The sequence below is a fragment of the Coloeus monedula genome (assembly GCF_965178545.1).
Source record: "Coloeus monedula genome assembly, chromosome: 7".
Classification (NCBI taxonomy): domain Eukaryota; kingdom Metazoa; phylum Chordata; class Aves; order Passeriformes; family Corvidae; genus Coloeus; species Coloeus monedula.
Window position 1 is genome coordinate 28350380 of NC_138787.1, and position 25865 is coordinate 28376244.

General features: G+C 41.8%; 1 protein-coding gene across 1 annotated transcript; it reads left to right on the forward strand.

Moving 5' to 3' along the window:
• The first annotated feature begins 1746 nt into the window (after nt 1–1746).
• Nucleotides 1747–25604, forward strand: RALB (RAS like proto-oncogene B). Its single transcript, XM_082284585.1, has 5 exons — nt 1747–1913; nt 18053–18209; nt 19324–19532; nt 22269–22446; nt 24579–25604. Exons 2-5 carry the CDS (start codon nt 18096–18098, stop codon nt 24696–24698), a joined length of 621 nt encoding a protein of 206 aa, XP_082140711.1. The 5' UTR covers nt 1747–1913; nt 18053–18095; the 3' UTR covers nt 24699–25604.
• Nucleotides 25605–25865: the final 261 nt, after the last annotated feature.

The following is a 25865-nucleotide window of genomic DNA, read 5'->3' on the forward strand; positions in this document are numbered from 1 at the left end:
TTCCTTTTTATGCAGTCCTGAAGTACTCAGCTGTTTCTCAGAGCCACACAACTACTTCTTTTTTCTGCCTCTGCAACTTCTTTTTTCTAGTCCCTGGCATTTTATCCCAACCCTGAAATTACAGATTTTAGTAAATCTCTTTCAAATTCCTCCTCCATGTTATTTAGCTTTGGCAATAGGCCATTGTTTCACCTATCACTTTTTTAAGGATGAATTTTTTTTTGCATTTATTTTAAGTGACAGGCCTTTTTTATGCTCTCCAACTTGAAAATGCAATTTCATGCAGACATCTGCAGATAGAGCTAGAATGTAATTAATTCTTTCCCTTTCTCTTCTGCAGGAGGCCACATAGAAGCCCAGTGTGAAAGTAGGAATTAATACAGTTATTTAATGTATTACTTTTGTCCCACAGGAGCTGAACCCCCGGAGATCAGTGGTAATCATAATTTCCATTGTTTCCCAAAGTGGGTGTTATCATGCAAAGCATGTTTTTCTCAAAGGAATAATTTTACCCAACATATTCACTCTTAAATTTAGTGTGTGGAATTCAAATAGGTCAACATTGAAACCTAGAAAAATTAAGCAAATGAAAGCAATGAGAAAATGTATGTTTTCTTTTGTAACTGGCAAGATGGCTGTGCCTGACCGTGTGATTAATAACATTAGAAATGGCCAGAGAGAATTTGGATTTGGGAACTGATAAAGACTTGAAGAAATAATCACAGTAAATACAGCAATAGCTATTATTTTCTTTTCCTGAGCAGTGAAAACTGCTCTGTGCTGCACACATGTGACAGTATTGCAACTCAATGGTTTAATAAAGCACTCAGCACTCCCAACCCTTATAAGTCAAATCAGGGACACTTCCATTCCTTTGCATTCTGACTTCAGACTTGATTTCTGCATCCACTGGTAGAATTTGCACTAAAATATGTGATGTATTTAAGACAGAGCCCTTCCTAACTTCTTTTCTTCCCCCTGCACTCAGCGCTGGTTAAGGCCACACCTCAAACCCTGTGTCCCCTTCTGTCCGCAGTTCAGGGAGGACATTGAGGTGCTGGAGTGAACCCAGAGAAGGGCAACAAGACCGGTGAAGGGTCTGGGGCACAGCTCTGATGAGGAGCGGCTGTGGGAGCTGGGGGTGTTTAGCCTGGAGAAAAGGAGGCTCGGGGGAGACCTTAGCACCCTCTACAACTCCCTGAAAGGAGGGTGTAGCCGGGTGCGCGTCGGCCTCTTCTCCCAGGCAGCCAGAGACAGGATGAGGAGGACAAAGCCTCAAGTGCGCCAGGTGAGGTTTGGGTGGGACATCAGGAGGAAATTCTTTACCGAAAGGGTGATTAGACATTGGAATGGGCTGCCCAGGGAGGCGGTGAACCGTCTCTGGAGGTGTTTAAATAGAGACTGAACGTGGTACTCAGTGCCGTGGTCTAATTGACATTGTGGTGTTTAGTCATTGACTGGACTCGATACTCTCAGAGGTCTTTTCCAACCTAACTGATTCTGTGATTCCTTTGGGTCAAACCGAGCCTGCGGGACTCTCCACAGAGCCCGGGGGCACAGCCGGAGGCGGCAATGGGGCGAGCAGCCTCTCCCTGCGGCTCCCGGCTGCCGCGTTCCCGAGACCGGCCCCTCACGCCGGGGGGCTCAGCCACTCACACGGCGGGACCCGCCCCTCACGGCCCGCCCCCAATCTGATTGGCCCGTGAGCGCCACGTGACCGGCGGGCGGGCGCGCGCTCGAGGGGAGCCGGGCCCGGCGGGAGCGGCGCCGGCGAGGGCGGAAGTGCGCGGCGGGGGCGCGCGGGCGGCGGCGGTGCCCCCTCAATGAGAGCCGGGGCGCGGCGGGGCCGGGGAGCGCAGCCGAGACGGGAGCCGGGCCGGAGCCGCCGCGCGGAGCCGGGCCTTAGCCCCCAGGTGAGAGCAAGCAGCCACCCTGGGATCTCCCCGCCCCAGTCTCGGGCTTGTGGGGGGCTCGGCCGTCCCGGCCTCGCGCCCTCGGTGAGGGCAGGCGAGAGTCTCCGGGTTCTGGCCGCAGCCTGGGGATGTGGCTGAGCCCCCCGGTCCCCGTGCTCTGCGGAGAGGGAGGGAAGGAGGGTGTCACCGGGGGTGCGGGCCAGCCCCTCCCTCCCGGGTGCGTGGGGCGAGGAGAGCCTGGCGGCTTTTGCCCGGGGGTTCCTCGGCCGTGGGAGAGCACCGGGAGTGGGCGAGGGGAGAGCGGGGGCAGCCGGTGACCGTCGGGCCTGCGCGGGAGCCGCAGTGGGAGGCGAGAGGCCCCGCTCGTGGATTCGACCGCTCCTGCGGCTCCCAGTGGCGCTGGGCTGAGGTGGAGCCGGGGACCGCTGTGGCTCCTGTCTACAAGTGGGACCTGGGGGAGGGAAAGGGCGAGGAGGAGCTGGCCTTGAGCGTTCCTCTGGCGGATTCCTCCCGTACAGGCTGCCCTGCCGTCGCTTGGTGCCCTCGGATAAGCGATAACGTTTCGTCTGTGCGAGATAAACAGAGGGCTTGGGATGCTGTCGGTCTCAGCTGAGCCAGAAGTTCCTGGGGGATCTCGTTTTATCTGGGTAGAGAGAGAACTCTCTGTGCCCACCTTTATCCTACCTGCAGCCTTACTGGTGGAGGTGTTGTAGAAAGAGAAGGGTGGTGCCTGAGCGTAACCTTACCTGGAGAAGGGCAGGAAGAGAGGTGAGGCAAAGCAGCCCAGTCATGTTTCCTGAACAGTTGGTGGAGGCCTAACTCGGTCATTCTGCTGGAGCCCTGTTGAATCGATTCTGTTCTGAGAACAGGAGACTTAGCCTTGACTGTGTCTGGGTATTTTCATGGTGGAAGGGAACAAGGAGACTGCACCTGCACAAGGAGCAACCTTGTAATTTTCAAAGCTAAAGTGTGCAGGCTGAGTAGTTTTGGGTTTTGCCTTTTTTTTAAAAAAAAAAAACCTGTTCTAACATTACTTCTCTAGTTCCAAGATCCTTGTTTCTCTTCTGCAGGACAGGGAAGTGCTTGTCTGTTTTCATCCTCAGAGGTACATGATTTTCAGAAAAAGCTGTCTTTTTTTTTTTTTTAATGTCTTAAACACTCCCTGTCCAATTAAAGTTGTCAAAGTGAGAGTAGGAACTAACAACTGGGAGCCAGACTTGTGGTTCTTCGAAGTGATTTGCTTGAAGGCTGAAAATAATTTGATTACAGAGAATTTATTATCAACAGCTCAATCCTACTTGAAATAGCATCTTTGCACTTATTCATGTATAGCAGACTTGCTAGAATAATTTTAACTACTTGGATTTTTGCTTATGATCAGATGATGGTAACTTACCATGCTGAAATATTTTGCATTTTTTTTTCTCTAATAAATATTTAATTTAGGAATAGAATAACCTTCAGACTAGTCCTGTAATCAAGTTTCCTGTGTTAGACTTTTAGGAGTAAATTGTTTATTTTCACTTCTTTTGGAGTAAGCCAACTTGATTCTGTTTTGCATGCCTGGAAGAAAGTGAAACTGACCTATTTTTGCTAGTGTTATGTATATACTGCAGAGGAATTTCTAGTCTAAAGATTTAGCTGGAATGCTTTACAAAAGCTCTTAACTGAAAGCTTAATTTGACCGGACAATATCCTTTCTCGGCCATCCTTTAAAACTCTCAAACTTGTCTCTAACTGTCAGTGCAGTGGTACTGGAAATCTGTGTAGAAGAGCAGTTGAGGCATTTTGATCAAATCAACTCAGTAATGATGGGACACTGCCTGGACAACTTAGATGTATACACTGAAATCCTGGATGGCTTATAGTTTCTGTGATCTAATGCCTCATTTGGGCTCTAAGTTTTTTCAGCTGCTTAATTGATTGAGCACCTACTGTTATTTGACCAAATGCTGGATAAAACTACTTGCTTCTCTAGGAGGTGTTGGGGTCTGAGCTTCACATGGAACAAAACTGTCCTGTGAACAGAGCAAAAGTGGCCATGTGAAACAGCAGAACAATCCCTAGCATCATGATTTGGGAATCTGGTTCATAGTTTGTTCTTGTCCTGTAAACCTGTTCACTTTCCATGCAGTGGATAATTGCACGTTAACTCAATCATTTCTTACTGACTAGATTCAAGCTCCATGTGACTGATTAAATGAATTGCTTTCTATTACACAACGAATTCATGGGAATTAATAGCCTCTCTGAGCTGGGGTACTGAAGGAGCCTGTTTCTCGTGACAGCTGTGCAGGCCCTAAGCACTCATGGGAGTGCAGGTGCACAGTGGTATCAAGACAAACAGTGCCTGGGGTCAGTAGGTGTCTTGTGGCTGTTGCTGTAGCAAGCAGCTCGGGATGGGAGTAGTGGTCTCTGGGGGTTTGAGTGAAAGGCAGTTGCTGGGGAGACACAGAGTAGATAAATGTAGGTGCTTGCTGCTTTTCACTCCCTGTGTGCCTGACCTCAAGTGACTTTACATGATTGACTTAGGAGGGGTGCTGATCCTAATTATCAGCCAGGTTAGATGGCAATTTATATTCTCAAACTTATTATGTCTTGAGTTGGAAGTTTATCTTGCTGATAAAAAACTGTAGTTCTTTAGCCTTTCTTTCTTCATCCACCTTCCAGCCCCATGTCTCTGCTAACTGTTCTGCATCACTGTCAAGTAGTGGTGATAAGGTTCCATTGCTTGTTGCCTGCTATTGCTTGGAGCAGCAAGGTCAGCAGTCTTGGCTGTTTCACTCTCCTAGTGCTAACAGTCAATTTTGTGGCTTTTGTTGTATGATAGTTGATGCTTGCCTCTTGATAAGAGGCTAAAGAACATGTATTTAAAAAGTCCTTGTTAATAGCTGCTAAGGAGCAATAATTTTGTTGGTAGCTCTTTTAGCCCATTAAACAGGACTAACCAACTTTCCTTCATGCTTGCCCCAGAAATATCAAGTTGTCTTGTCATTTAAGCAAGATAAGTCTGTATAACTCATGGTTTATCTCTTCATGTTCTTCCAAATGCTGCTTTAATAGTAATATTAGAGGATCTGTTTTGTCTCTTGTGCTTGAGATGTGCAAATGTGTTTTTCAAGACCTGTCAAAACGAAAGTAATGGAGTTGTGTAATGTGAGAATGTTTTTTAGGCTGATGTGTAAGGAGCTACTTGAATCTTTATGGTAACAAAGTGCTTGCTTAGAACTTCAACTGTTTTCTATGGAACCTTGAGCCCATAGCCTTCCTTGCTGAAGTTGTTGACAAAGGAATAATGGTTGATTACATGAATATGAGACTTAATGGAAATGCAGTCCTGACTAGGAATCTTTGCTGGATCACAAGTCAAAGACCAAAAAAATCAGTTCTGGGATTATAAGCATTTGTTAAAGTCTTAATCCTGTCAGCTGTTACTTTGTGATTTAGTGTTGCTGTCAGTTGAAGCTTAGTGTGAAATGTTTTAGGCCACTAATAATGCAGTGAAACGGGAGTTTTTAATATATTCTTCTTAAATTTGGAATGTGTCAAAAATAATGTGAAGTCAAAGCATAGAACTGGAAAGCTGAGAACATGCGGAGTTAAGCAGATGCTGTGATTTCTCTGGTTTCTAGCTCTTTTGGTATATATTTTTACCTGTAGTGAAAGATTATTCTTCTGAAGAGTACTGGAGACCTAGACTTATCCCCTATTTTGGGCATGGTAGGTGGACATATTAAAGAATGTTTTCAATTTAGATTTAATGTGGATGACCTTTTTTTTTTTCCCAAGCTGCTGGTTTGAGTCACAGGTTTAACAGGGAAAAGAATCCCACTTTATAGACAAGAATATTATAGAGTACTACATTACAGGATTATACTTAACTTGACAAAACACTTTAAAATATTATTTGTAGGAGCTACCTGAACTCTGGACTTTATGCTGCAGAACACAAACTAAAGTGGCTTTTTTGTTTTTAAGTAGGTGTCATATAAGGTTAGTGCTATCCTGCTCCAGAGGATGCTGTCTTGGGCACCACTCTAAAGCAGACATTTAACAAGTGAAGTAGTTTTAGATCAAATTGCATGTCAGTTGCCTCAGCTTTCCAGAAAAGAGGTGGTTTTGCTAATTGGGGAAGCTGCTCCCTGATTAAAATTAATTAATTGTAAAGTATATAGTAATCTGTGATACAGCCTTTCCACTAAACTGCTGCTGCAGTAAGAAGCTCCTCTCCTTGATGGTACTCTTCTGCTGTTTAGTGTTCTTGGCTTACTGTGAGATTTCATTTTGGGTAGGTAAGGAATTCTCATTAGTGTACTCACCAAGAAGTCTCACTGACTGACTTTTATGGCGGCTTTCTGCTTTTATCTACTATGTCATAAAATAGACTGGCCAAGAAATTTAAGGAAATGATGTTTCAAAAGACAGCACCAGTTTCAAGCACACATTCCTATCTCTCTTTCCACTTTATCGTGTTTCAAAACACAGTTTAGGAATCAATTTAATTTTTTAAACAATTCTGCAGGCATTGGAAATTTACTTTTGACTTAGGAGGCAAACTAAATTTGAAGTAGGCTTTATTGGTTGAATCTGTTCTGAAGTTTTAATGGAAGGAAACTAATTTAAAAAAATATTAGGCAGACCAGTTGGTGGTGATACTGTGCATCTTTATTTAGCTTGTAAAACAGGGATCGAGCAGTGTTCTTGTCCAGCTCCTTTCCTTAAGTATTCACAACTGTCTTCTAATATTATCTAGTATAACAGGGGCAATAGCAGATCATGAACCTGTTACACTCTTGTAAATAAGTGTTAGATAAGGTTTTTAATTAAGTGTTAGTCATGATGGATTGGCTTTAAGTGTTCTAGCTCTGCTGTACTACTTGTGCAAGTTGAAAAATGGGCCTTCCCACAGATAAGATTTGTAGCAGCTGCATTGCTGGGCACAGATGACTTAGAGTTGCTGAGGCTGGTAGACACTTGTGGAGACTGTCGAGTCCAGTCCTCCTGCAGACTGTGCTACTCCTGATCCATAAACTGGCTTATTATCATCTCTAGACAGAGCTTTGTCTACTCCAGCTTTTCTCATGGGAAAGACAGCTCTCCTGCCATGCCGGTCTGTCCTAAAGAGCCTGTAGCCATCCACAGCAGCACTCTAACCATGACAGCTATCCAAGCTCATCTCTGTGATTCCAGTGAGGTTGTAATCCCTGTAGCTACACACAGACCCCCAACGTCTCCATCTCGTTGCCTGTGCTGCATGCATTAGTGTATGGAAGCACCCTGTTGTGCTGATTTCCCAAGAAAGGCATGAAAGCCGTGAGATGAGCTCCTAGGTATCAGAATAATAGGTTTTTTATTCTGGTAAAGTGCTCTGTGAAGATAGGAGATGTCTCCAGGAGCACACAAGAACAAATGCGCGGTTTATATTCTGCACTGGTTCTGTATGTTCATGTGACCTGTCATTTGCTAGGTCATAAAGGGAAGTGTTCTGAACTAAATGTGTCCTAATTCTCTGTGTTGAAGTCAAGTGGTTCTGAGTTAATAGTCTGCCACCTAAACCCAGAGTTACCAAGTGTGTTATACTGTGCCACTCTTCATTCTACAGCACTCTGGAGGCTGTGTTGGAGAGAACACATTTGGCTGTAAGTGTTTTATAGTGGTGGGCAGAGCATTCTCCATGAGGGAGACCAAGGTAAAGACTTCTCCCATAAGTAAAGTTCTCCACAGCTTTTTAGTATTCTTAATTCTAGGGATACTGAAATTTCATAAGATGCCCGTACTGGTGTAATAATCCAGTTCCCATTTGAAGATAGAAATACTGCTTTTGGCTTTGGTATGAAGTATATGAATACAGTAGTCTGGAAAACTGTCTGTTATTGAAAACATACGCTCCTAGTCCAGTGGAAAGGCAGCTTCTTGCATGTGCAGTTCATTCTACCTGATTGGGGGAACTGGAGTAAAGAAATCTATTTAAAGGTGACTTAGCACAGCAGCTAAATTATGGGTACTAAATGTCACCATTGTTTCTTTGTGTGTTGTAATGTAAATGCATTGATTGAAAGATGGAGAGAAAGGTTCAGTGCTTGGCAGTTGTGTGATGTTGCCTGATTGAGGAAGCTTAGTGACTCACAGTACACATCTGTGAACCCCAATGAAGTGCTTAAAATAGTGGAAGTACTCTCACAGTCTATAGGAAGATGATTCCTGAGTGCCCCTAGGGAGCTGGGATTCTATGGTTAAGAGTGAAGTCAGGATGGGGGTTTATTACTTGCCTATCTGCATCAAATATGGTCTCAACAGTGGCTTACATTTCCCCAAACAGAGATGTGAGCATGAGACATTAACTTCAGTTTGCGAGCAAGGAATGTAATTGTATGGGCAGAGACAATTGCTTCTGCTGGTATTAGCTAAGCCAAACTAAATAATGTTTGGACTTCTGATTTATCCCAGACATCCAGTTCACTAGGGAAGCATGATCTAGTGAGATACATCCTTTAGGGGAGCAGTGGTAGCAGCTTGTGGCCTGTCTGCAGTGTCTGGTGGCATGTTTGTGACACCAGTGACTGGGTCTGACTGCCTCAGGACTGGGTAACAGTGGTGAGAGCTCCTGCAACTCTGTAGCACACATCTGGTTGAATTGGCATTTGGTGGAATTTGCAAAATCAGTGGTTGTGGCAATTTTCTTGTGGATTATATAGTTGCAGTTTTTTCACTGAAGGAACTGAAACCATGTTGTAACCTGGTACTAAGGTAAGATTTTGGTTATTTTGAGCTCTCGTGTGCCCCTTAAGACGCTGATTGTGTGATCTGTTTGATTTGGCTGTTGTATTTGTTAGGACCCTGGAGATCCAGTTAAAAAATGGTATGAGATTATCTGAGGCATGTCACTGTCTCTTAGTGGTTTGGTGGACTTTATGTATGCTGTGTATCAAAGATGAACATGGATGAGCTTTCAAAGGAAAAACAGGTGAAATACAGGTAAAATACACTTTGCAAGTCAATGGGAGTGAGGCCGTTGAACAAGTCTGTTGCCTGAGTGTCACTTCTCTGGTATGAGCCAAATTAACTAGTGTGAACAGTGGTGTTGTAATTCACCCTAAGTAATTGGGCAACTAGACTGTTATCACCACAGTGACAAACTCTTAGCATAGTAATACTGATTAATGGTATCAACTCAGTCTTTGTGCTTGTAGAAGATTTCTATTAGGTTTTCTAGCAAGATCTTGAAAGGTAAAAGCAATGTGGTAGATCCTTCTCTTCTGTGTCTGCAATATGTCTTCTGGGTGTTAATATTAGACTTGGAGGCTTTCTGAAAGTACTTGGAGATCTCTGGCTAGATGTCTCCCTACAGAAGAAGTGGTTTTAGCTGTAATGACACTACTGTCTTACTTTCACTTTAGGTAACCCTATCTTGCTGAAATAAAGAGTATATTGCTGGTGCTACATACACTCTACTAGTTGATCTGCCCTGAGTAATACTGAAAATAATATGGAGGGTGGTTTCTTACTTTTTTTCCCCATAAAACTCTATGTAACTATGATGCTTGTATGCTATCTGTGCAACAAGGCAATTATAAGTGTACTGCCTATATGCAATGACAATCTCTTGATACTGTTGATACCTGCTGTTAAGAGTATTAGTTTTACAGCTTGACCTTAAAACCTTATTTACTTAAACATAGATATATGTGATTTTTTCAGGGAGAGAGGGTGTGCTCCTGTGCCTTAAAAGCACTGTTTAAGGGAAGTCCTTTTTTCTTCTTCTCTTAGCTACTGCTCAGAAACAAGTTACTTGGCTATATTTTTTTCCACTCTGATGAAATTCTAAAAATAAACAACCAACCGAAACCAAGCAAATAAACAAACAACAACAACAAACCCCAAACAAACAAAAAAACCCAAACAAATTCAGATATTTAAGTTCCTTAGGAACAGCGATATATAGTTGCTTATATTTCACTTCAGCATAAGATCTGAGTTCAATTTTAAAGGGTTGCTTTAAAGTGTTGCTCTTCTGATGCTCCAGCTGACCAGACTGATTCTTTCCTGTGACTAAACCTTTGAAGGTTGCAGCCTTGCTACAGACTTGGACAGGATTTAGTTCCATTTTTCCTTAGACATTGAGATTATTCTTAGCAAGGTTACTGTCTTGAGATTACTGCTAATGTGTAAGGTAATGTCTGTCTATTTGTAATGAGTAATCTAGAATGGTCCTGTACTGAATGATGTGAGAGGGCATATATTTAAGAATTTCATGTAGTAAGTAAATGTAAATTAAACGCCATCAGATTTGCTTTCTGAGCTGCACTGATTCATCTGAAAATTTATAAGAAGAAATGGGCGGTACTTGGCAAGGAAGGAGAGGATTGTGGGGAATATGAGTATATACAGGTATTTTATACTTAAAATGGATCACTGCTGTCGTGGTCCAGATTTGAACATAGCCTAAAAGGTGGAATTATCCAAGTCTAGCTATAACCTGTTGGAAAGAGCAGTGTGCTAGACTTTGTAGGTTGTGAGGACAATGATCAGTTAAAGGAGCAATGCACTTGTGTGTCTCCTGTTCTTCCTGTTCTACGTAACTGCAGGTGTCAAAAAATATTTTGTATACGAAGTGCACTCTTCTAAAAATCACTTGATCTTATTAAACTTTATTAGGCTAAGTGAAGAGCTGGAGATAGCTTTGCATACGAATGTGTGGAATAGTGAAAAGTAAGATATGGTATAGAGACCAGGATCACTAGTAGGGATTCTTAATCCTAATTGGCTAGTATCCAGTGGTTGGATGTCTGATGCTATTGATACTGTTAGAATATTTTAGTGTGATATCTGGGTTGTCTTCATGCATGCAGAGAAGACTCCTGATCACAACTATATTAAAAATACTGCTTTTTATACTGCCTGTGATATTTTCTAGATGAGCAAGTCTTAGGGTCTTTCCTGCCGTAAAAGTTTATCTCACAGTCTGCAGTCTTTCTTATTATGGAAGTTAATACTCCAATCTGATTCATTTGAGGAAACACAACTGTGAATTGAAATGGTTCTTCAATCTGTGCCTAGTATTTCCCCAGCCTTGTAGGAGATGGAGAATACTAACGACCTGGCTTCAGGTTCTGGTTTAACCTTTAACTGCTGTAACATGGTGAACTTGCTAGTCCTGGTCTTGCTTCATGTGTCTGTTAGTTAGCAGTGTATATGTAGCTCCTGCCAGAGCACATTTGTGAGAGCCAGTGTCTGTAGGTGTACACACAATTCTGGGGGGTTTAGGCAGGATTTGTAACTAATAATAATTGACTGAAACTGGTGTAATGTAACATTCAGTTATACTATAAGTTGTAACTTTCAGTGTATCAAGTAAATGTATTTATTCTGTGTTTTTTTCCTGTAACATTTAGGGATATGGCTGTTGCCACTTGGAACAAGGATCTAACCTATATAAAGAGGTTAGATCCCTTCATGTGTACAGAGTAACGTAGTTCCTTGCCTTCAATTCTTACTTTTCATCCTGATATTATAAAGTATTAAGTTTTCAAAATCCATTTTGAGGTTCCGGTCCAATGCCCTTATCTTTGCAACTGCATCTACTAGTAGATCTTAGGGAGAGAAAATGCCTGATTGCCAAAAGCAAGTCTGAGGCTTGGGTTTCACTCCAGTGCTCAGCCCAGACACTGCAGCGGGGTGGTGGCTGCACCAGCCCCTTGTCTAAGGCGTGAATTGTGAACAGGGTCAGGGAACTGCCCTGCTTCTGCAGCAGTACAAGTAACTGCTTGGCTGCTGTAGTTCCACCTTCTTTGGCCTTAGTTGTACCAACTGTTTTTCTCCCTTCACATCAGCACAGAGGTGTGTGTGGCCTTGCAGATGTGACTGGCAGGCCCAGTGTGCTGATGGGCTGGAACTTCCAGGGGGAAGGAAGGGAGAGGGGACTGAGGGACAGGGGATGGTGATGGTAGCACTGGGTGATATAAATGGTGACTGTGAAACTGCCCCAGTGTGCTCTGCAAGACATCTCAAGCTGAATGATCCTTGATCCAATTAAACATCACCCAGAAAAATCTATAACCACAACTGAGAAGGTAGAAACATCCAGCATTACATGGGGAAGGATATGAGGCTATCCCAAGCAGGAATTTCTACCAAACACATTGTGATCTCTGTTTAGCTTGGAAACCACTAAATGGATATATGCCAAGAGGGGAGATATTAGCACAGCAAAAGAGGATAGAGTAGCATTTGTAATTTTTCAGCCTGCATATCCTAAAATTTTCAGTGGCATTAAATATGCCTCTTAATCTCAAATTGGTTTTTTTTTAAGTTGAATTACCAGTTGGAGCATTTACAGTCCATTGAAAGCTAATGGAATTTCAGTACTTAAATATTTTCTGGGTAACCTCAGAATGGCTGAGGAGCTCTTACAGTTCATAGCTCTGTGAGATTGTTAATTAGTTTTGTGATCCAGGGAATTTCTGTGACTGCATTCTTGTGGTTATATCACAGAACCAAACACTTCAAAGCCTCTAATTCATATTCTGATAAATGAGGATCACTAAAATACTGTTGCAAAACCTTGTTCTTTCTGTGTTTGCTTTTGATGACATCATATTTAAGTCTTTATAATAGGTTGAATAGCCAGATTTTCCTTTAAAAGTAGGTGTCTGAAGGGTTTAACAAAGCTCCTCTGTCAAGCTATTGGGCTAAGGGTTTCTAGAATCCTGTTTTAAAATCCAAAGAATGGCTGCTTTCAGTGGCAGGATAGCAATGAAAAGAAATGTCCAAAGATATCAGCTGCACAGCAAGAGAACAAGAGCTATCTCAGCAATTTTGAGCTTAGAGCTTTATTTCAGTTTTAAATCTCGAACTGAATGGCAGAACTAGCAGCAATTCCAATTAAAGCCTTTGGAGGGTCTCAGATTCTTTTATTACAGCAGCAGAATATTTATTGGAAAACAGGTAGACTTAGTGAAGCTTCTCTTTTTTTTCTTATGTACTTGGATGAACTGTAGCAAAGTTTCTTTCTTGTGAAGTGACAAGAGCTTTTTCCTTTAAGTGTTGTGCAGCTGTGGCATCTTAATGCACATGAAGTAAAAAGGGAATGTGAAAGTGTGGTCTGGTTTGAAATACGTGTAGTTATTCAGTCATAGTCTTTGAATCTTGGTATTAGGTAAACCAGTCCTGTTTGTAAACTGTGTTCTGAGCAGTTTAACTATTTAGGTTGAGGAGAGGGTGGAGAAAAAGCAATTTACTAAGTGTTTATAAACAATTGCCTTGAAGTGCTCAGTTTCAAGGGACCAGCCAAGAATGACACAACATTGTGCAGGGGGCCTTAGTTAACCTGCAGAAATTGTAATCTAAACAGATAAGACAAAGGAAGGCTGAAGTAGTTGGTGAGTTTAGGGTTAGGTAACTTAAATGGGAGGTGGCATGGTTTGATTAGTCCTGTGGCCAAGTAGAGATCTTCAGAAGTCTAAATCAAAACAGCTGATTAGTAACTCCTATGGTTTGAGTTGTAGATTCTTGTGCTTCATGTAGGCAGCCTGTGGCTGGTGTAACCTTCCTTTCTTGATCTGAGGAGCATCTTTCACTAGCATCACAAAGCTCTTATTGTGCATAGGGCTGTGTGTTACCTATTACAGAATAAATGCAGAGTTATCAAGTCAATGGCTTAATCCTCACTCCTTCAAATAAACTTTCAGAAGGTTTGGGGTGTGGTTCTTGTTTTTTTTTTTTTACAGCTTAAAACACTTAGCATATGAAGTTCAACATGGTGTCATTAAACCTGAGGGTAAAATGACAGGTGGAAAATAAATAGATTGACTGACTGCTCAATGGATTGCCTCTTGTCCTGTCAGAGGAGGGTAAATCTTGCTGGAAAGTAAACTGTGCCCAAACAACAAGTAAAGAGCAATAGGGGAGAGGAGGCATCTTACCCCACAGCATTAGGTGTCTTGTCTGGACACTTACTCAGAGTGAGCTCTTCAGCAGATGCACTAAGACCCATTGCCTCAAGTCTATGTCCCATAAAATGAAGGGAATTGAGTAATGTTTTAAAGCAACTGCAGTTGTCACAGGTTCTTGTAGAAACTGCTGCTTTTTTGAGAAGTGGTTGGATTTCCCAAGACTTGTTTTTCTGTGAAAATATGAGTTAGTGTGCCTTGACTGCCTCAAGGATGCTTAATGTATAGAATAGGAAGAAAATTCCTTGCCTACTCAGAGATAACAGAGGAGAGAGCTTCCACTTGTGTTAATAGATTTCTTTTAATTTTTTTTAACCTCAAGGAACTGTTAGATGTGAGCTTTGAACCATGTTGTGTAAACTGTTTCTTGGCCTGCAGAGGTGGAGATAAAAATAAACAAACAGTTGGCTCCAATGCCTTTCTTGTTTTATTACAATATTCCTATTATAATCTCACCGTGCCCCTTTCTGAACCAGTGATGTGCTGTTAACCTGTTGTTCTGTAAGCACTGGTACTTCTGCACTGATACTGACTGTGTTAATCCTATGTCACACTGCTTCAGCCTTGCCTTGTCCTCTGTTCTTGCCTCTGCACTGTCTGGCTGTTCTGGGCCGGGGGGGCCACGCTCCCTCTGGTGCCAGCAAAGAAGAGATGCTTTGTGTGAAGCTTCTGGGACTTCACTGAGTACACACTGCTCAGGGGCTGTGTTGTGAGCGTACTGCTGCATTCATGGGGTTCATGTAGTCCTGATCCTCTGAAATATTCAAGTGGCACTTGGAACAGCTCTGCAGGGAAGATCAAGTACCTTGTCCATGAAGAGCTTTAGATGCAATCAAACCCATTTTGTATGCTATTGGGTGGGTTTTGTTTAATATTATACTCTGATTGCGAATGAGGTAATACTGTAAGGCTGACCTTGCAGTTTCTACAGGCCATTGTTGGGGTGGAATAGAGAAGGAAGGTTTTAAATATTCTCTCCACTCTACCTCTATGATGAACTGTTTCAAGTTTGTCTGTATTTTTCCTAAAAGACAGCAATTAATTTACCATGACCATGTGAAGATGAAGTATTTGTGTTGACAGGACAGAGAAATCTTTTCCCTTGGCTATTAGTAAATTATGCCTTTATTGCTGTTGCATAGCACAGTGGACTTAGTGCTGCTGCCTATTGCATATTCCTAAGTTTGTGATTCCAGAAAAACATGTAGCTTGAAAGCTTTGTGTTAGATAACACAACAGTTACAACAATGTTAGGATACCTGATAAAAGAACAGTCACAGGTTAAAACCAGTCACAATTATACTGAAAAGTAGCTAAGGGTCACACTCCAGAAAACAGCTTATTTCCTACTGTGAAAGCCAGACTACTCTTGAACTAGGACAAAACAGCATTCTCTACAATTTACGAGCAAGCTGTGTTACTTCTGGAACACTTAAAGTCCCTGAACTATCTCATTGTGTGGCCAATCTGTAGCTCTTGTTCCTTGGGTGTTTCTGTCCAAGCAAGCTGAATTCTAGTTTACCATCTGTAGACCATGTGGACAATAGGCAAAGCAACAACTTCTGGAGTTCAGATGCTACCTTATGACAGCTGGTGTGGGGTCAGTAGCTCTGACCGAGGAAGCTGCGACCAGTCCGCAGAGATGGTCCCGTGGAGGATCGTCTTCCCAAGGCCCAGTGTCTTCCCTCAGCTGCTAGCTGGAGGGCCCATGCAGAAGCTGTCAGCTCTTTAGTGATTGTCAGCTCATTATTTCAGCTCAGCTCTGCAGGGCAGCCTCCAGGCCAGAGCAGGGAGAGAGACGAGAGGCCCGTGTAGCTGTTCTGCACGAAGGTAGCTTTATTGGTCCGTACTCCGGCAAAGGGGAGGCCAGGGGTGGGCTCTCTCTGCCCTCGCAGGGGCAGGGGGCTAGCTTTGTAGGGATACAGGGGGCGGGTGTCAGAGGGTAAAGGCCAATGAGTTACAAAAGATCTGCACAGGGTCTCCCAGAGGATTCTGCATCTGTCGTCTTCTCACCGTAACTGAAAAGTAGCTGCCTTCCCAGGGGGGTCCTGCTGGGACATTGCTCAATCTCCTTATCTCAGCAGACATCCCTCCAAGGCAGTGGCTGGGCATACCCTACACTGCCTGTTGTGTTTTTTCACATTTCCTTGTCAGGGAACTGTTCCCTTCTTCTCTTGCCTCTCTGGTGACTAAGAGTTAAAAATCAGTCTTGCAATTCTCTTCTAGTTTAGAATGTCTGTGGCAATTCAATGGCTAAATTCACTGTCCCCAACAAATGTGTGTTTGTGCTGTTCTGGGAGAACCTATGGAGAAGTAGGAATTGTCACACCCCATTTCTGTACTAAGGAGTGTCCTGGATGGGGGAGCTGATGTATAACATAATAGAGAAGATTACCAGAGGAAAATATCTGTCTTCACTTACCAGTGTTTATCCCAGAATGAGTACTTAAACATGATTAATTTGCATTGGTGTACTAAATGTATGTAGCAAACAGGTGTGAGTAAAAAACTCTGCATGGAAAAATACTGCTGCTCAGATGTTTGAAAATGCTGTCCTGAGGGCACTTCTTGATTGTTGGCATGTTTGTTCTTGTATGCATGAGTCAATGAGAACTTAGTTTGATTTGTTGCTTTTCAGAACATCAAGTCATGACAAGGGGAAAAAAAAGTAGTCACTATCAGTGTACTCCGAGGGCAATTGTCCAGACTGGTCATGTCAGTCTCAAAATGCAAGGCACATAAACTGGATTGCTTGGAGCAAACTGCTTTCAGGGAGAGGTTTGGACAGGACTGCATCCAAAGGTCCCTTTCCAGGCTAAATAATCCTATGGCATGTTTGTAGGCTGATGATCCCTTAGTCTCTTGTTAATTTTGTTTAGGGCAGCCGGTTGTCCTGAAGCTTTTTCCAAGTAACTTCTACTGTTGGCCTTGTGTTTCCATACAGTAGCACTTGATGATGTGGCAGTTGCAGTGGTTTAGTACAGTAATTGTGTGCAGGCAAATTTGAGACTCAAGGAAGGCCCATTGCTCCTGTGCCTCTGGAATAAAGAGTGCTGCTATAAATCAAGGCTGATACAGCCACTTCCTATAGCAGTGTTTTCTGAATGGTCTACTGCCCTCCTCACAGCTCTCTGCCAGGATATGAACAACTGGGGTCCTTTGTGGTGCTCTGAGGACACAAGAGTTGGTATCCTGCCATCTCCCATATACACGTCATATGTCTGAAATATTCATATTTGGGTTTTTTTCTGTGCAGGAATCCTGGCTGGTGACACATCTTTGTTTCATGTACTTGTGCTTTTATCCTCAGTGTGCTGTTCTTAGAGATGCTGCTCTAAGAGTGTGGCAGCTGCTGCTTGTGCTTCTGGTACAACTGCTGTGTCCAGCTACTCTTAAAAAAACCAACCAAAAAAAGAGGCAGTATTATTTTTAAGAAGCCTCCAGCATTTAATTACTGGGCTTGCATAACACACAAACAGAGGCTTGTTAGCTAGGGCTTGTTTATTGAAGCTTGCTCCTTTATGGCTTAGCAACATCAGGAGAAGAATAGAAACTGAGATTTTTTTGCAGTAAAGCAGGATTTTTTTTTTTTTTCCTAAGCAAAATAGATTTGCAGCATCAAAAGGCAGGAAGTGTAAAATAAATGCTAATGCCATGTCATAAGACTTTCTGCTAGAAGCTCTTGCAACTTCTTCCTGCCAATTTACTGTGTATCTCTGCTGTTTTCTTAGCCTACACAGGGAGAAGATCAAAAGCCTGATTTCTGCCTATGAGCAGATCTAAGGTATAGTTGTATCAATATTAAAGAAATATTTAGAAAGATGTAAAGCCTTCTAACAAGAACAATAGAAAACACTTAATTTCATGTCGTTTGAGAAAGAGTGGGTTTTCTTTGGAAACTGCTCTAGACAGTAGTCTTGTAGGCTGGGTTTACAAACAAGAGTAGCTTGTTAGAAACCTTTGGCACTTTTATTAATCATACTGTTGTCACAAATAGAAAGTATTTGTTTTAATACTTTGTCCTACTCATACTTTAGGCATGGTTTGCATGCCAGTGCATTGGAGTGGCCCATTGTTTAGGCTTGTGGGGCAGGGTTTTAATCTGGTCTTTCAGCACTGAGACACTTTACCTGCCTGCTACCCTGATGTACCAATGTCATGGATGGGTGACTGTGCTTCTTCTGTCTGCAGATCTAATTGGTTGCCCGGTACTTCGTCTGTGGCAAGCGGGACAATGGCTGCCAGCAAGAGCAAGAACCAGAGTTCCTTGGCCCTCCATAAAGTAATTATGGTTGGCAGTGGAGGTGTGGGCAAATCTGCACTCACACTTCAGTTTATGTATGATGAGGTAAGTAACATTGGTTCAGCTTCTCTAAAGCACAAATTCATACAGCTTGCTTTTTTTTTTGTGGGACCGGGGAACTAAATGTGATGAGCAAAAGACCTGATGACCCAACTGGCAGGAGCAGAATGTAGGAAGCTGAGAGGTGTGCCCTCTGGGAACATCTCTGGCTAAAGGTGACAAAATTGATGCTTATTTGTGAATGAACAGTCTTCAGGAGTCATGCATTATGTACAGGTGCTTGTGTAGAGAAGCTGTTAGTAGTTGGAGTTGAACTTTAATTTTGCAATTTAGGTCAGTTAAGGCTGAAGTCAGAAGTAAATATTCTAGCTCATTCTGAGCCAGGTGATGAAGTAGGCATGTTCATAGCATGAATTCTTCCATACTCGTATACAGGAAGCTAGATTAGGCAATCCAGACTAGTATGTGAAGGAATACAGGAATGATCCTGCAATTCAAAAGTTAGCATTTATCTGTAGGGTGTCCACACATGCTGTAGTGGTGTAAGTATCTGAACAGGTGATGTAGTCATTAATGAAAGCCAGCCAACTTAACTGGGCTTAATTGTTGTGTTCTGAGGCTGAGAGGCTCTTTACCTCTCTACTTTTATGCTGGATGTGTGCTCTCAGCACAGAACTAAGTTGAACTGGCAGTGGCTTTGTTGGTTTGATCAATACTGAATGTACTAAAGTATGTGCCTGTGTAATTATGGAGCAGGCTTTCAGGTTCAGCAGCTGGATGCTCTCATCTGCACCTGTTAAAAGTTCAGATACCTGTACCTGAAGTATATTGAAATGCATTTTCTTAAAAGTGGGAGATCTAGATAATGCCAGCAGATTGCTGGTAACTGCAACTCTGTTCTTAAATTGTACTGAAGTGGCTGAACAGTGTTTTGTGTAGCAAGTTTCTCTTGACTAGGCAAGCTGGCTCTTTGATGTATTAAGTGCTTAAATAATTTGCTTTTAATAGTAAAACTAAAAAAAAGTGGTGGAACTTAGTAGCTGATCGAATTATGAGAAGGTTTTGGGGAATTTAAATGTCCCTGAAGTGAAAGAAGGAATATGGACAAATACTGAGACTGTTTGACAGTAATTCTGAACACTAATCCCTTTCTTGTTAGTTTGTAGAAGACTATGAACCTACCAAGGCTGACAGCTACAGAAAGAAAGTAGTTCTGGATGGTGAAGAAGTTCAGATAGACATTCTGGACACAGCAGGACAGGAGGATTATGCGGCTATCAGAGATAACTATTTCCGCAGTGGGGAAGGGTTTCTTCTTGTCTTTTCAATAACAGAGCATGAATCCTTCACAGCAACAGCGGAGTTTCGGTGAGTAGTTTGTCTCCTAGGCAGGGAAAAATACCTGGTTCCTATGTTGCTCTGACAACTGCTTAAAAGCTACAGCTCTTCATCCTTTGTTACTATTTGATCAATGAAAGTGACACCTGGCCATTCTGCTCTCAGTAACTGATAACCTAAACCAGAGTATTCAGCCTCTGGCTTTAATTGTCTTCATGCCTGTAACTTCTGAGTACATTATGCCGGCAGCAACTTCAGGCAAGTAACAGATTCTTGGACTCTTAAAACAGGCGTATTTCAGCCAATTTTCAGTCTTCATGGATGTGAAGTTTAATTATCTTAGAACAGTACTTCTGGAATTAAATCTGTCTTTTGGCCAGGTTTCAGACACAGTATTGCTTATTGCTAGAAGCAGGTGCTCTAAGGAAAGGAAGGATTAGCCTCCACTCTCAGGTATGGATTGGTGCCAAACAAGGGTTGGCAGCCAAGCATTGCTATTGTAGGCAGATGTATTCCTAGAAAGACACACGGTAGTAGTAAGCACTTCAATTTTTCTTCTTGGGATTAGCAGTTCTGATGTAAAAACTGGCACCAGACTGGCCACCGAAACGGCTTGTGTGGTGTGGGGGGTAAATAAAAAAAGATTTAAACCACTGTTCTGGTTTTAGAATTAATGTAGCCACATTCTTCATGGCAAGTGTTCTAACTCTTTTTTGATAATACCTGTTGCCTCAGTAGAAGGTAAACTGGAGATTGCCTGGAACAGCTGTACAACTTGAAGGAAAACCTCCCAAAGCATAGGGAAAATTTAGGAGTTCCTTATGCTTGTCAGAATAAAAACTCTCTATCAGTCTGCCTTATGTTCCCTTTGCTTCAGTGGTACAAGGTTAACAGATACTAACTGGTAATGGAAGGACACTTATTTCTAGGTTTTTCTTAAAGCTAAGGCAAATTCCCCTTGCACTCCTGAACTTTGGTCCAGGTTCTTAATATATCATACTGTTTCAACAGTAGTAGAAGACCACAAAATCTTTTGAGGTATAAAAATACTGTTCCTTAGTCACATAATACTTACGTAACTTTGTTCTGCTTCAGAAGGCTGATAGTCATGGGGCACACAAGCAGGGCTCAGTTTGCCCTAACAGGAGCTCTGAAAGGAGCCAACAGTTCAACTGTTGTACGACTACAAAACTGAGTACTAGGACTCTTCTTAGTGTAAGATGGAGGAAAGGGTCAGGTAATGCTCAAAAAACACAAAGAAAATGAGACAAGTGGAAGCACTTGGTTTTGGCTTATGTACCTAAGCGAAATATAATGTTAAACCTAAGGCTTAAGGCTTTGAATGAAAAAGAGTGGGAGTGTTTATCTTGGCAGTTTGGTTTGGTGTTTTTGTGAGACTTCTGTAACTAGGTTAACTGTGTGTTGGTTCAAGATTCCAGCGCAGCAAAACAATGAAAAAGCAATGCTAGCCCTGAAGATGGGCAAGAAGGGCCTAGGAGCTCTTTGTGATGCATAATCTCCTACTTTTCAATGGTTCAGAAGTAAAACAAATAGTGAAATTAGTTAAATGGAATATTTAGGCTGGCATGCAAGTACCAGCTCCTTGGCCCAGGAAGGAGTGGGGAATGCATAGTATGAGTCACCAGCATCCCAGGCCAAACTGCAGATTGGTATTATTGATCCTTTTAAGTTCCAGAATTCTAACACTATGAAAAAGTTGAATACTGAACAAACTATGGGCTTGTCTTTAAACCCTAACTCTCCTGCTGATGCTATGCATTCAGTGTTTGCTTTCAGTGCCTCTGTAATCTGAAAATGTGTGAAGGTGCAGTTAAATGCAAAAGCAGATTGCTTCAGTGTGTTAATGCTATTTTAGAGTCTCATGTACTCTCCATACATTGTTATTTTGTGGATGGAAAATGCAGGCATCTGAAGTAGTGTGGTAACTCAGTGAGATGAGAGGGTGTAGCACTGTGCTCATGCCTCATTTAGCTCTTCTTCATAACAAAATGAAGCAATCTAAAAATAGTTTAGAGTGGTAGAGTTCTTCCAGCATCCTAGATGGACAGTAACTTGTGTCAGTCTGGTTTCAACTTGTGTTTTACCCCAGTAACAGCACAAACCAAGACTGGTGTGCAACATCAATCCATCTCCTTTCCTGGATGCCGATATGTCCTCCTAGCATGACAGGTTAATGCTGACAGTTCAAATATCTTCCTGGAGGCTTTGAAGGAGGAAGGTTGCTAGCATTTTAGTTCAGCATCGTGTAATAACTCTCTCCTTTGAGTGAAGTTTAGGTAGCCATTAGGAATGATCTCTGCCAGCTACTTGTTCCCAACCTACTGCCTTGGCAAAGACTTGATGTTGCCCAGACCTATATTGAGATGTGATGCAGACTGTGAATTGAAGATGGTGACTGAATGCCAAGGTAAAACTTGGCAAACATGGCACTTGTACTCTTTACCTCATTCAAATGTGAACTCCTGCTGCCAGTTCCTCTTCTGTCATACTGTTCTTCTTTCCTAGAGCCTGATTACTCACTAAATGGTAAAACTGCCTTCCTGGAAGTGTGAGGCTTTCAGCAGTGTAAAGCCTGTAGCATTACTCTGCTAATCTTGGAATAATTTTAAAGTGTGTGTCCAACTGTTGGGAAATAGTTGTAAACACTAGTAATGTGCAGACCACTTGATCCACTCCTCGTAAGTGTGGGAGTTTTGTTGCTACTACTAACACAGTTATTTTTATTTTGAATACCTAATGCACTAGGGAACAGATCCTGCGTGTGAAGGCTGAAGAGGATAAAATCCCTTTACTGGTAGTGGGAAACAAATCTGACCTGGAGGAGCGCAGACAAGTGCCTGTAGAAGAGGCTCGAAGTAAGGCAGAAGAATGGGGGGTGCAGTACGTAGAAACCTCTGCCAAAACTAGAGCGAATGTAGATAAGGTAAGACAAATGACATCTGCTCAATTAGATTGTTGCTACTTGTTTAGTAGCTGACTCTTGCTGGTTCAAAAAAAGTCCACAGTTTGGCTTCTGAAAGCCTAGTTTATTAAAAAAAACCCCAATAAACACTGAACTTACTAGAATGTGTACACTTAAACACATACCTAGCTTAAGGGAACCTGAGATCTGGAACAAGTTAATGCTGTTGTCTTGTTTTAACTGTTTGTACCCGAACCAATAGTTTTTCAGTAATACTTTGGGTAAATGGTTCTAAGGATTCCCTGAAGTGAGTTATTTTCTTTGTAGGCTGTGTCCCACTTATAACACCAATAAATAACAAGCTATGGACACTCTAGAAATTTTTCCCCCTTCCCTACAAAGCTACATGTAGTGTGGTTAAAGATTTTATTCTTGTTTTCTGACAAGACTACTTTGAATTGTGAGAAGAACTTTTTGCTGTGTCCCCGTCCTGTTTTGACTTGTCCTTGGTGGTATAAGACAGTTATTCTCATGTTATTCTACTGCTGGTTTTTTGCATAAACAGTGGTGGTGAGATACTCCAGAAGAGAAATGAATTATGACTATGGAATGTTTGTCCAGTATAGAGGACAAATTAGTTTCAATCATCCCCTTTATTTTGTTTGTAGTAAGGACTTCTTGAAGAAAAGGGTGCCTTTTTACTTCACCAATTCACAGAAGATGATCTGAAATTACTGTTTTGCATCCTAAGGGCTCCAAATGTGTCTTGCTAAAATGCATTTGTTTGAAGATTACAAATTTTAAGCAGTTTTCTCTTTGGATAAAGAACACTTGCAGCTAGCTGTACTCTTAAGTTCTTCTAGACAGTTCTTCCTGTTCTTCTATATTAGTTCACAAGTGGAAATGCTGTTGGTGCAGAAGTTACTGGTAGGAACTTCTCTCATTAAAACTACAGTATATGAAACTCCTGGATTGAGATCTTTTGGCTTAAAGGACATGGCATAATTTCACTTTGGTAAAGAACCATTCTGACTTGCAGAATGTTCCTAGAAAGTCACTATCAGTTGCATAAGCTGGGTGATGTAGTGAAATGTGAATATTTAGACTTGCTTTTGCCTATAAACAACTCATATTACTAGTGAATGGCTAGCCTATTTTATATTTAGACTAGTTTTCTGATCAGTTTGGATTAACAGCAGTGGAGCTGTGTGTCTGGAGTATACTAGCATGGTGACCTAGATTTGCTGTTACAGGTCTTCACTGGCTGGCTTGTGTGGCATACTGGTTATCTGCTATATAAGTACTGTCTGGTGTGTTGTAAGACAGGTTATTCATCTTTGTGGTGATTGTGTGTTAATGCTGTGGCAGAATACAAAAAAACTTAAGAGCGCTTTGAATGGTAAACTAATCTACTTTTGATCAGTAGCATGGTCTTGTTTCCAAGCATCAAAGGCTTGAGAGTTCCCCATTTGGACAAAAACACACTGTAGTTCTACAGAGTGATGCTAAACTCCTGTTCTGTAATCCTAAAGATAATTTTACCCAGTAACTGTACAGCAAAACAGCTCTTACACCTTTAGATGGTATGTACCTAGACATCAGGAATACAGGGGTGAAATTGTCTAAATTTTGGACAAAAAAAACCAGAGAAACATGAAAGAAAGCATGGCTTTCTCTGAATCTATCTTATAACATAGTCTTGAGAATTTTTTGTGGCCTGTCACTTGAATGCTGCACCTTTGTAATTATAGACCAAGCAGAATACTACCAAGCAGAGTGCACCTCTAACTACATGGAAATGACAGGACTAAATGCTTTCCATAGTTAACAGCAGTGGAAATGTTTGCTAGGCACAGACAAATGTTCTCATGACCTCTCAATGCTGCTTTTGTGCAAAAATGGTATTCAATAAAAAGCTCTTAAAACAGGGCTGTTGAATTTTTTTGATAGCCAGGTAAGATTGTGCAGCTTTTGCCACTGCTTGGCACACCACATAATTGTGATGTTGTGTTTGTCACTGGGATCTTTGTCTAGACTTATTTCTGCTGTGTTGAGTACTGTGTGGTTCTATGTCTTTATTTGTTGCTGAATACAGTAGTTTTTATCTGCTTTCTGGTGGCTGATCTTGTTTAATCTTTATTTTTCCCTCCTAGGTGTTCTTTGATTTAATGAGAGAAATAAGAGCAAAGAAAATGTCAGAAAACAAAGACAAGAATGGCAAGAAAAGTGGCAAGAACAAGAAAAGCTTTAAAGAAAGATGTTGCTTACTGTGATGCTTTGGAACTGTAAATATCTATCTACAGGTGGCATGGATAAAATACCACTAAGGATATAGGGCTGGATTCATGAAAGGAAGTCTGTATTGACTCCCTTATCTTTGGCTTTGCGTATCACACCTTCAAAATGTGAAAACAACTTTGCAACCATTTCTGATATCCAACAAAACCTTTGCCTATTTAAACTGAAATGGGCTCCATCTTCCAACTTTCAAAACTAGAAGCAATTTCAGAACTACAATCCTTCTGCTTGGTTACACAATGTATTTTTGTATTAATGTTTCTCTTGAACCTCTACTGGCCTTAACAAGCACAGCTGTTCAGGTTCAAACACTTTTTCCTGCTGTTGCTGCCCTCCTTGATGGTACAAACTGCAGAAAGGCTAGAGGACACCTGGTAAAGGGTTTGAGTCTCCATCTTCTCTTGGTTGTCACTGATATTTCTTACACTGAAATCTGCTGACCTCCTCCCCACACTCCATGTAAGAAATAGCAACTGACAGTTGAGAGTCAACTTAAAACAAACTTTCTTCTGTGTTCTGTTTAGTCAATACAGCATTCATGAATCAAGCCTATGGACTCAATTCAGACTTATTTAGGCAATGCAAAAATTGATATTTGAATACAGGCCAGATGCATTCCCTGCTGGGGTCTGTCTTCTCATCCTTAAATTAGTGGTATGGGGTGAGAAAATGACTGTAAGCCTTTCTTCAAAAGGAATAGTATTATCACTATCTCCTTGAAATGCTGTCCTGGGTTTCTTCCATGTATTGTGTCTCAACTCAGTTACACTCTACATCTGTCATCCTTCCCTTCCCTTGTACTGGAATAGTGGAATAGGTGTTGATTTAATCAGTTATGTTTATATTGGAACACTTGTGATGATAATGTTGGAAAGTGAGAACATCTGCATCTGTCTCTTGTCTTGCTGAAGATGAAAATGTTGAGTAAGGGTGGGTCCCATCACACAATCATGACTTGGAATAGGTGAGGCATATATGCTACCTCTCAATGATTAGCTGGCTAGTGAGCTGTACGGTGTCAAAAAGCAAATGAAGTTAAGCAGTTGCCACATCTATTACTCACTGTTAATTTTATATGTACTGTTTCTGATGCACAGCAACCTAGCACATGTTGAGTTTTGCTGTCAGTTATGCAATGGTGG